Below are 12,465 nucleotides of genomic sequence, written 5' to 3' on the forward strand. Positions count from 1 at the left end.
TTAAAGAAAATATGATGTACCAAAATTATAATGAAGGATTTGTCAAAATCTCGACCAAATCTAGCCAAATATGATAAGATCTCATCATATCTCAACAAAATCTGGCTAGAGAAATGCTACACTATTGGGAAAATGATGACCTGTGATGGTGGAAATTAGTCGGATCGATTGGAATTGGATTTTTATACGATGACTTGCCAAAGTCAATTTCTATGGGTGAGAACCTGTCACCAACTGCCATAGGTGTCGAATCGGCTGACGGTATGCTCAAATCAGGTCAGTTAGGGCGGATGGGTTGGTTCCATAGGTTGCTTGGACAGTCCTACACGTTATAATTTGTAGATAATAAAAAAGTTTGACTTACCTCTAGTACTTTTTTAACTATACATCTCTTGTTGTTTTTAAATATACAATGACAAATAGTAGTTAGTTTTAATCTCCACATTTTATTTAATTAGTGAGTGATATGACAATTTCTCAATAAAATAAAAGGAGATTCCAGTTAAAAAAGTAATGAAGGTAAGCTATAGTGTCAATAATTGTCAAAGGATGAGAATTAATAACAACCTTGCAAATCAATTTAGTTTGTATATAACATTGCTCAAAATCTGTTAATTGGTTCCTATAAATAACAATGGTCAACTATGCGCTGAGGTATGTCTAAATATGGAAAAATCTCTCATGAGCATGGCGCATGAGATACCAACTTGTCCAATATATGCCTGAGGTCTTTCCATCAAAAATGTATGTCCTGACGTCTCCACACTCATTGCAGTGCAGATTAACCTTCTATCAGCCCTTTTGAAATAAATAACGAGGAGTTCTTTATGGAAAGTTTAGGACCACAAAATTTTTTATAACTTTTTGCTACAACTGTTTTACAACTTCTTACTACAACTGTGACATAGGAAGTTTTTTTAATTAAAAAAAAATGTAACATGACAAAATGTGATTGGTAAAGAAAAAATGATGGATCCATGTATAAGTGATAGTTAACCACTTATTGTCGGCCACGTTAAAATTGTAGAATAATTTGGAGTCCTAGAACTGCTCTCTCTTTATAATCCTGTTCAAACATGATACACACACACACACACATATATATTTTAATGAGAGATACGTCTAGTTATTTGGAATTTGATGATAATTAAAGAGGTGTTTGGTATATCATTTCAAATAATAATTTTCAGTTTTTAAATAATATTACACGTATTTTTATATATTTTTTTACCCCATATATTTTTACACATATTTTCAAATAATAAAACACATATTTTTAAATTTATGTACTAAACACTCTCTAAATATATTAGAAGAAGATCACTTTGAAATTCAACCGTTAATTATTAGTAGTAAAAAAAAATTATCTTGTTATTATGGTCACAATTTGAAATTGAAATGTGATGTACGCAAATCAATTTCTTGGAAGCATGGCTGATATGCCAATGATATGTGGGCCCATTAGAAGAAATGCTGAGAAGAGGGCTATCATGGCATCTAGCCTATAGAGTGCAGTATAATACTGCACTGGATTGAATTTGAGGAAATAATTAATTACAGAAAAAAAGCTGAACTACAATTCTGATTGTTGAGAGCAGCAAGCCTGCAAAGCACACCCACCAAAATAAAAAACAAAAAAAAATAAATAAAAGAAAGGTGAGGTGGCATTAATCATAATCATACGGAAAACTGGCATATTATATTTTTCGAGAAGAAACTGGGATGTTATATGATGGATATACATATGAATGATAAAATTGATGGTTAATACAACCTGAACGTGGGCCATAATAACTCTTTATAAGGACGTAATCTAGTATATATAATATAATTGTTATAAAAGAAAAAATATATATAATATAATAATATGGGCTCAATTTATGGATGTTTTCATAACATTTATTAATAGGCCGTTTTTAAAAAGTTTTAAAGCTATTTTTATAGAATTTATTAAAAAAAAAAGTTTAAGTTTAGTACTCGGTTGTATAGAATTCGTTAAAAAAACTCAAATATATATATATATATATATTTATATCTTCATAAAAAGTTTCTATACATATTTCCTAAATTAATGCCACCGGATTTTCTGTTAAACTCCTTTCTAATAAAATAATAATAATTTGACAAAAAAAATTATACATAAAAAAAATATATAAAAAGCCCATTGGGTGAATTGCAAATTACCATCCTGGCTGGAAAGTAGCTAGGAAGGCCTCCCGAATGCAATGACGGAGAAATAGAAAGAGGAGACTCATTATGCAGATTCTACAACAAAAACCTCCCTTCCATCCACCTCGTAGTCCCAAGCTTTCTCAGTCCCTCTTTGGCTCTTTTTCCTTCTCTCTCTTTCTTTCTAACCACCTATCCCACACAGTTCACACTTAGCCGGCAACTGTAGCTGTCTCTCTATCTCATTTGGATACTCCTTTTCACCATTTATCTTCAACACCCCACGTTTTCTTAAAAACTCCACCTTTCATCTTTCTCAATATATATATATATATTTTTTCTCTCTTCATTGTTGTTCCCAAACAATACAAAAAACTATGTGTTCTCCCAAGAAAAGAGTATTCTAACACAAACACAAACACAAACCCAAACAAAGAAGAAAAAAGCTACAATCTTCGACCATGATTCTTCAAATTCTTGTTGGGTTTGTGATAATTTGTTCCCTGGTGATGATTCTTCGGATGCTTCTGTTCAAAACCGGGTTGATTTACACGGTGAAGAAATGGTGGAGATGTATAGAGAACATTATTCATGTACAGCAAGTTCTCAAAGTCCCCGAATTCAACGAGAGCATGCAGGAGAATCAGCTTTATCGAAAAGTCTCTCTCTACCTAAACTCCTTGCCCACGCTCGAAGACTCCGACTTCACCAACCTCGTCACGGGTAAGAAGCCGAACGACATCGTTCTATGCCTCGATCCGAACCAGACCATCGACGACAACTTCCTCGGCGCAAAGGTAACCTGGACCAATTCCAAGAGCTGTTTCGTTTTGAGTCTCAGAAAAGCCGACAAACGCAGAATCCTCCGACCTTATCTCCAACACATCCACACGGTATCCGACGAAATTGAACAGATAAAGCCTCGAGATTTGAAGCTGTACATGAACGTCAAAGACCAGCAAGGCAACGGACGGTGGAGATCTGTTCCTTTCACGCATCCTTCGACTTTCGACACCATTTCCATGGAGGAAGATCTCAAAAACAAGGTAAAGTCCGACCTCGAATCTTTCCTCAAAGGCAAACAGTATTACCACCGTCTAGGCCGCGTTTGGAGGCGCAGCTTTCTCTTGTACGGTCCTTCGGGGACAGGGAAATCGAGCTTCGTGGCAGCCATGGCTAACTTCTTGTCCTACGATGTTTACGACATCGATGTCTCCAAGGTCGCGAAAGATTCGGATCTGAACTCGCTATTATTAGGAACGACGAGTCGTTCTATTGTTGTGATCGAAGATTTTGATCGGTTTCTGATGGAGAAACCAAGGACCGAGAATTTGTCAGTGATAATGAAGTTCATGGATGGGATATTGAACTCGTGCGTCGCTGAAGAGAGATTGATGGTATTCACAATGAATAGTAAAGAACATTTGCTCATTGACCCGGCTGTTCTTAGACCGGGTCGAATCGATGTTCACATCCATTTCCCTTTGTGCGATTTTTCGGGGTTTAAATCTTTGGCTAGTACTTATTTGGGGGTTAAAGATCACAAGCTGTTTGCTCAGGTGGGGGAGATTTTTCAAACTGGGGCTACTTTGAGCCAAGCTGAAATTGGCGAGTTGATGATTGCTAATAGGAACTCACCCAGTAGAGCTATCAAATCGGTCATCACAGCGCTGCAACAAACGGACGGTGATGCTAGGGTGTCGGGGAAGATCGGACGGTCGAAGAAGTTTGTTGAAGAAGTGGGCGAAACGGGTGGCGTTTTTTGTAGCGATACCGGTAGCGGTGGCAGTGGTGTTGGTCATACGGGTCGGGAGTTTAGGAAATTGTACGGTTTCTTGAGGATGAAGAGCAACAAAGTTTCCCATTCTTTTGACTCGGGTTCGGAGAAGAGAGATGGGCGGTGATCATAATAACGTTTCGAAACGTTTCTTGTTGGGAAAAAAAGACAGGAGTTTCGAACCTGTCAGAATTTCATTTTGGGGAAGAATTATTCCTAAAAAGAATGTCATCAATTGGAGCCAACCAAAATTGGTCTATGTGTATACAGTTTGATTGGTTGGAATGCTTTGTTCATACCTTGATTGCAATATGATTCTATGATTTTTTTTTTCTTTTCTTTTCTTTCCGGGGAAAATAGTTGATAGTTTGCTTCTCATTAATGTTGTAGTATGATAGTTTAGTCCTTTGGTCATGTAAATGGCAACATTAGCTTTGGTGATTTTTAATAGGATACAATCAAATAGATGATGATACATGTTTCAGTGTAGTTGGTAGTGTGTACAGTTTGTTGATTTGTATAGTTTACCTGTTTTTTTTGTGATTTTATTTTTGCTGGGGGAGGGAGGAGGCAAGTCGTGTTCGTCGAAGGCTAGGGATACATGAGAAGCATAGGTGTCTACGGACTAAAAAGCCTTATTATTGGCTTTGGTGATATTATTATTAATGATGTGTGTGATAAGCATGAACAAGCAAATCAAATTGATTTCATACGAATAATTACTGTTTCTCAAATATTCATGTGGTATATGTCCATCGTGAGGCCACGTTGTGGAGCTCATCGATTAACCTTTCATTCTTTTCTTTTAGGAGAGGAATTAAGCTGAAAAAGACTGGAGATATTATAACTTGAACCAATAATCTCCGATTCATGATGCGTTGTTTCACTACTATTCCTTGAACATATAACCAAGTTAATGCTTTTCATAAAATAATGCACTCTGCGTTTCAAAGGTTCTACTTAGGGTGCCTTTTTATAAAGAGTCCGGTTAATATGTGCCTTTAAAATACACATTAATCTTTTTATTTTTGAAAATATTTTCTTAGGAATTGAAAAAGCTGTCATTTTTTTTTTTAATTCTCGAGAAATTTTTTTTTTCAAAAATAGAAATTAATGTGTACCCTAAGAGCATACATTAGTAAAATTTTTTTATAAATTGTTGCAAAATAGGGTTTTTGGGTTAAAACGAATGTTTGTATAAAAGCTACCACGGGTTAGGTTACGAAACAGAATTTTGAGTTTTAAATACATGCTTTTAAGTTCTCAACATGCCTAACCAAATGAGTCTTTCATGCAAACTTAGGAAAAATGCATACAAATGCTGCAAAGATTTTTTTTTCCTTTTTTTTTTTTTGTATTTTTGGGAAAAAAATCATAATTTTCCTTTATTTTCTACTTGTATATCCATGAATGGTCCCCATATAGAGACTTGATCGTTGCCAAAGTGTAGGAGAGAGATGATGAAAGTAGAAAGAGAAATCTATGTATGCCTTATTGTTAGTGACCAGGGATGGAACTAGGATCAAAATTTAGGGGGGGCCAAAACCTCAATAAAAAAAAATTCTTTAAAATAGACATTAGCATATATTTTATGTTAAGAAAATATCAACAAAAGAGAGAAACAAAATAACCGTTTATTAATACATTTCAAATTAATAATTTAAAAATAGAATTCAACATTCTTTTAAATAACAAAAATCATCTATAGTTGATTTTGTACTAAATTTTACAACAATCTCCCTTTCAATCCTAATTTTCTTTAGATTAATGATACATGAATTTATAAAATTTATATAATAAAATTTGTAATACTAATGACTGTACACTACACATTAGCACCAATTTATTAACACAACTATTCAATTCTATAATACCCCACATAAAATTAAACTAATTTACTAATAAACAACCAACTAGTAAGTAGTAAGTAAAAATATAAAAAAAATACATAAATAGTTTAAGTTAAAAATTAATAGCCAAACACACTTGCCATCCCACCCCACACACTGATTAATGGCCACCCATGCACCCCACTCTCACTCACTACAAGAACATTAACTTGGTTTGTAATTTGTATTCGTCTATCTTTCTTCTTCTTTTTTGCGCTTTTTTTTTCTTTTCAGCAAAAATAGTCATATCTTTTTCACAAAAATTCAAATAGTCAATCTTAACACTCATAAAAAAATAGCTTGGATCTAAGAAGAAAGAGTAAGAAACAACCAATACAGTAACACAGATGTTGTAGTATGTTGTTTGCCAGTTGGGTTTTATCATTTTTATGGGCCAATTTGTAACTTATTGGGAGGAGGGGGGCCAAAAATAATTATTTTGGGCTCAATTGTTAAACTATTCATTAAATGTGTATACTATTACTATATATATATATATATATTAAAATTTTTGGTTGGGGGGGGGACTAGTTTTGTCTCTATCAATGACCAGATTCTCAGACCCCTAAGAGCATCTTCAAGCACATTTTTGTACTGTTTGGAAAATAAATGGTAACTTTTACCTTTTAACTACTCACTTTTTCAAATATATTTTCCAACAAATTCTCTATCTCATTTAAATATTATCTCTTCATTCATTATTTATTCTTTTTTTAACAATTACACATTTTCTAATATTTTTTTTATTCAATACCTGATTATTATAATAGAAAAAAAAATATTTGAAGAATGAACAGTATCCCATCAAACTTGATGAACTGCTATTTATGAGCTAAAAAAAATTCCGGGTATAGAAAGTCTAAAAACTTATTTTGTGGATTTACTCTCTATACTAGGGAGGATTTTGTGTTTAGCTTGGAGATGCTCTAAGACGGGGTCTATGCCTTCATTGCCTTGCTGTTTCTTTGTTTGTTCAGGTTGTTGTCTTGCTCACTGTGACTCATCATTGGCGATGATACGTAATTGGGGCCCTTTGTTGATAAAGTCAGTCTGTCTTTAGGTACATATTGAGCCAAACAAAAGTAAAGCATAGAGAAGTGTAACTTCACTTATCATGATTCATGCGTTAAACAGAGTTCTCCACCCGACCAGTAACATACTATCTCTCTCTCTCTCTCATACGCACACACACACACCGCGTAAAAGATCCGAATTTGTTGTTTTCGGGTGTGGTTCTCAGCCATTCGACGAGGCTTTTTCTTGTTTCCATTTTGATTCTCTTTCTAACGTTTCTCGAATTGTCCGGGGTCAAATGTTTAGATAGATGCCTAAAACACAGAGAAAGTATCTAGTAAGTCGTGTTATAAAGCGCGTGCACATCCAGCTAATACAAAAATTTTCCCCAAAATATGACTTGATTTTAATCTCGTTTGAATTATCTGAAATAAGTAAGTCATGAAATCAAACTCAACTTTTACTTACTTCAAAGTTAAGACACTCTTATCTAACTAATTAACGAATATAAACTACAAAAAGAATTTAACATTAGTTTTACAAGTATTATTAAAGTATAGGAGTAATAGTTTAAATTAATTAGAATTTACCATTGTTTTACATAGAAATAACCCAACGGACTAATTCTTATCAAATTAGTTTTCATCTTTTCCCAAAAAAAAAAAAATTAATTAGGTTTTATATTTTACAAATCTCTAATTTAACAGAAAACATTCATGAGATGCATCATTTGATAGATTTTGTTGTTTGCTTTGTATTATTTAAAACTAACCTCTGAGCATGTGCTCACGCGCGTGCTCAGAAACTCTTTTATTTTTGGGGTAAAATTTAATAATTTGTATCTATTATAATTTGAGATTATTACTGTGGGGGGAGAAAAACCCAGCCCAGCTTATTCGGCCCAAGGCCCTAAAAGAGGAACATTCTTCATCCGAGGAGATGAAGCCTTCAGTCGGAAGCCCACGCCAATGGGGGATGCCTGGAGACGAACACGTATACCATCCGAGGAGATGCTCATACGTCCGAGCAGACATGAGTCCTCGGATCCGAAGAGGTTTGATCAAACGCGAGTATGGGAGGTTCAAGTGATCTATTTGACAAGTGTAAGGAGGGAGAGGAACCTCGAACACACATGAAGATAACAGCAACAGGGGAATAAAACTCGTATTAAATAAATAAGTCCAATAGAAATTGCATGGCAAGAGCCACATTACATAAAAAAAATTAAAAAAAAAAAAAAAAAAAACAAAAACAACAAAAAACAAAAAGAGAGGAAAAGATAAAAAAATGGTAAAGGCAAATTGGACCGAGACGAAGGAATCTATTCCTTTTACTCAGTCTCACCCTCGGTAGATGGCATGGATAGAGGCAAATCAGGGTCCTCTGAGCTCTGGCCTGAGGGGATAGCTGCAGAGGTATGACAAATATGGCTGCTCCTCGGTGGCGGGATCTGGGCATCAGAAGGGATGTCCGCTACCTCTTGGGGCGCCTCCTCGCTCGGGTCTCCCTTGGTTCAGCAGCCCCTACCTCCTCAACAACCTCCCAACCTTGGCCCCATCAGGGGGGCCTCACAGATGGCAGGGGGTAGTATACGCTCTCCGCCTTCCACAGGTCAGACGAGGCCTCCACCCCGGCTTGTTTGAGGACCTCAGCCCAGACCTGGGAGCAATAGTGCCTACATACCCCAGGAACTTGAGTTTTGTAAGCAGCTTCTATCTCTGGCCACCCCCTCAGCATAAACTGCAGCCTCGGCTTCCTCCTTGGCAGCCAAGGCCTCCTTCCTGCCAATCTGCCTCGGCCTTAGCCTGCAAGGCCTCGTTTTTGGCCCACTCTGCCTCTCTCTGGGCCCCTCGGCAGCAGCCACCGGAGCCTTAGATCTGCGATCAGCTCCTTCGCGATCCTCAGCCGGTCTTCCGCCTCGCCCAGACGCCTCGTTTGCTCCCTGGCTTGGTTCTGGGCACCAGCGAGACCCGACTCATGCTGTCCCGCCCCTGGTCATCGCCTTCAACTCCTCCCTGGCCGTGCGAGGTCAGCCTCGGAGGTCTTGAGGGTCCGGGTGGCCTGAAAGCGCCTCTCACGCTCTAGGTCGAGGGCCTTCCCCTAGTCGTTGGTCGTCACCTCCAACCTATAGGTAGTCTGGACAGCCTGCCAGAGTACCAATGCACTATAAGCCCAACTCCAAAAAAGGAAGGGGGGAAAAAAGGGAAGAGTTGAAATCAAGAAAATCACAAGGGACCAGGTAACGCTTGAGGCTGAGGAGGACCTGCTTGCTCCTCAAAGAATCCAGCTCGGCCATATCCACCGAGAGCAGCAGGCATCTCTCCAGCGCGTCGGCCACGTGCGCACCTTCACCCTCATTAAAGTCTCTGAGGGAGGCGTCGTCCCTCAAGGGCTCCCCATGGAGCATTGGGCAGGGAGCCAGGCCTGAGCCTCAGACGGGGTGGTGACAACCTGCCTATCCTGGCTATTACCGCCTATCCTTATCTACTTGGAAAGCCGCAGAGTGTTGTCCTCATCTTGCGAGGACACTGGCTTATCCTCCATAAGCCTCTTACCCTTGTCCTTCTTCTTCTTGGGGTCGGCGGGCACGGACCCAGAAGGCATGCTCGTCTGAGGAGGAGGAGGAGGGGAAGCTTCTGCTGGGCAGAAGTCGACCTAGTCTGAATAGACTGGTCTTGGGAGGAGGAGGGAGAAGCTTTGTTGGGACTTCTCTGGTTGGCCTTCGATCAAGTCCAACAGGCTGGTGTGGGTTCTTCTCTTGTAACCCATCATTGGCGGAGGAGGGGTTTCTGAAGTAAGAAGGTCTGCTTCGGTCAGACAAGGGTCACCCAAGTCTCCGGGAGGATCCTCGGACTGATCGAACTGTTCGAAAATGTCAAACTCTTCCTCAGCGGGGCCAAAATCGGCCTTTTCCTCTTCCCACTCTAGATCCTCCTCTGTAGCCTCGGCGAATATATGGGAGGAAGAGGGGACGGCTAAGGTGACAACTTCTGGATCAGAGGGCTCCTTGGGGAACAGAAACCCGTCCTCGGTCACAGTAATTTTCTGTAGCCAGGGATCGTTCGCTCGGATCACGTGCTTCGGAACCGGGAATGATTTCTGAACAGGAGTGTGCCCAAGATTTTGTGGGCGGCTCTAACTTGATGGTTGTCCTCGTTTACAAAAACTGGCGCCCTCAGTACTTTCTGCAAATCCTCCCTGTTGACCAGGTGGAAGTGGCGCTCAAAGGCGTGCGGGTCTGCAGGGAGAAAACACCTTCACATTAGTAACCCAACAAAGCAAAAAAAAAAAAAAAAAAAAAAAAAAAAAGAGAACTTGAGCCCCATCCTATTCCCACTGCCCCATCTGGTATTCCCTCCATCGTTGGGCAGTGAAGGCCATCATGCCACTCCCCGGACACGATAAGAAAATCCTCGTTCAGCCCCTTGCTGGACTCAGGGAGGCACTGGATGAGCCGTACCCTGTCATTCCTTGTCTTCAGGTAATACGACTTGTCCTTAAGGAGCTGAAGGTTGTAACACCAGTTCACGTCGTGATGGGTTAACCTCAGCCCCATCTTCTCGTTCAGGGCGTCCACACAGCCCAAAATCCTGAAGACATTTGTTGCGCACTGGGTGGGGGCTATCCGGAAGTGCGTAAGGTAGCCCCTCGTCACCGGCCCCATGGGGATCCTCATACCCCCTTCGAGGAATACGATAATGGGAATCACCACTTCGCTTTCCTGTCTTTGAAAGTGCCACTCCCCATCCTCACAATACCTCAGGCCTACATTACTAGGTATCCCATAGTCGGCAATGAATTTCTCCATCGCCTCCTCAGTGTAGACATATTTCTTAAATCTACCCATCCCAAGTGACGCCTAAAGGAACTAAGAAAGAACAAATGAAAGAGAAGAAGGGGTAAAGAGGAAGAGAGCTTAGAGAGGGATAGAGCGACTTACTGGAAAGGGGAAGAGCTCCTCGAACAAGCTTTTTGTGCTGGAGTTGTAAGTGAGAGTTTGGTTGAACTCAGGATAGGCGCGCGAGAATTCTTGATTGCAAATAAGAAACAGGAAAAAGCAGTTCGAATGGGTATTTATACCCCAAATCGAAGAACCATGCGGGTTTTCCCGCCCATAAATGCGAGGCGAATCCCCACTATTAGATTGGTAACGCCTCGTTGAACGTGGGGAGTACAGAGCCGCCTGAATTTAATGAAGGGCACGTTACGTGCTCCGAAACGTCAGCAACGCACCTTGGGCAGATGAATAGACCCCAGTACTGACAGGGGATAAGGCTCAACTGGGCACAGAGCAGGCCCGAGGATGTCAAAATCCTTCTCCCCGCCCGAGGATGGGTGCAGCAAGATTTTGAGGGGCTATTGTGGGGCCAGAAAATCAGGCAGCCTCGTCCCACCTCAAACCAGGCCCAGAGGCCCATGCCGAGGATGCATGCGGGGTCTGAGGATAAAAGTACGGTGTCCGGCCCAAGGAACATATCCGAGGACGACCCCGTCCTCGGACATCCGAGACCTTGGAAGTACACGAGCACCACTCCACCAAAGAGGGATCTTCTTGAATGTCCGAGGAGGAAAAGGCAAGCGCCACGCGTCAGCGACGGGAGGTGAAGGAGCAAGTCTAAGGCGAGCTGTGACCTCCGCATTAAATGCCCTCAACTAACGTCCTGGCCGCATTAATGAGGATAGGACTCCTGAACAGTGCTGTCTTGGGTGCTGCAACCCACAGGAGGAATGAGAATGCGACTGATGGGACAGGCTCTCAAGTGGTGGCTTGGCTGATCAGCGAATGTAGAGTTAGGATCAGTTGAGAGAGGTGTATATAATGTAAGGAGTCTCTCTTAGAAGGCGGACGAAAAATTTGAATTAAGAAGTACTGTAGCAACTTGTATTCTCTCAATCCTTGTAATCAATCTTCAAAAAAATAAGAAGAACTCCAAGCTCCGGAAGGCAAGTCCGAGGAGCATTATTGTGCATCCCAATTCAAGTTTAGGTTGATAAACCCACATGCAACCATGCATGGCAGTTGCATTCCTTACTAGGGCCTAGTTCTTGAGCCCGCTTTCTATAAATTCATTGAAGGGCAAGCTGGGCTTGGGTCTACTCTCTCAACTCGTAGAAGTGCTCAAACCCGGTCTCTACAAGAACAATACAGAATCACTAAAACAAAAGGTTAGCACCATGTCTAAATGAGATACCATCCACTGACAGTCCTTCAAATTCTAACTACTCATAACATAAAAGATAGAACAACAGGGAAAAAAATCTTAAAGAGAAAAAACTAGCCCTTATTATATGGTCCTTGGAACCTAGGTACAGACTGTTGCCTCCAACAACTAAAGATGTTATACCATCTGTGTGGCCTTTAAGGGTTGCAGCAAGTTGAAATGTAAGATTACTTTCGCAAGATGGGAGTGTACTTGGGAGGTTTTTTTTCGCAAGAGGAAACGGATGAATTGTATGTGAGTTAGTGGGAGGTTTTTTTTTTTTTTTTTTTTTTTTTTTTTTTTATGCATTGGTTAGTGGGAGGTAGATTTTTGGGATTTGTATATGTGTTTGTCCCTGATTTTTGTTTTTTTTTAATTTGCACAAAAGATGGGAGTGTTTTTTTTAGAATTAAAA

General features: G+C 40.1%; 1 protein-coding gene across 1 annotated transcript; it reads left to right on the forward strand.

Moving 5' to 3' along the window:
* Positions 1–2,179: 2,179 nt before the first annotated feature.
* On the forward strand, positions 2,180–4,435 carry LOC112035829 (AAA-ATPase At2g46620). The gene has a single exon (XM_024068666.2). The coding sequence runs from the start codon at positions 2,631–2,633 to the stop codon at positions 4,071–4,073; it is 1,443 nt and encodes a 480-aa protein (XP_023924434.1). The 5' UTR covers positions 2,180–2,630; the 3' UTR covers positions 4,074–4,435.
* The last annotated feature ends 8,030 nt before the right edge of the window (positions 4,436–12,465 follow it).

This window comes from Quercus suber, unplaced genomic scaffold (assembly GCF_002906115.3).
Source record: "Quercus suber isolate HL8 unplaced genomic scaffold, Cork oak 2.0 scaffold_550, whole genome shotgun sequence".
In the NCBI taxonomy this organism is placed as follows: domain Eukaryota; kingdom Viridiplantae; phylum Streptophyta; class Magnoliopsida; order Fagales; family Fagaceae; genus Quercus; species Quercus suber.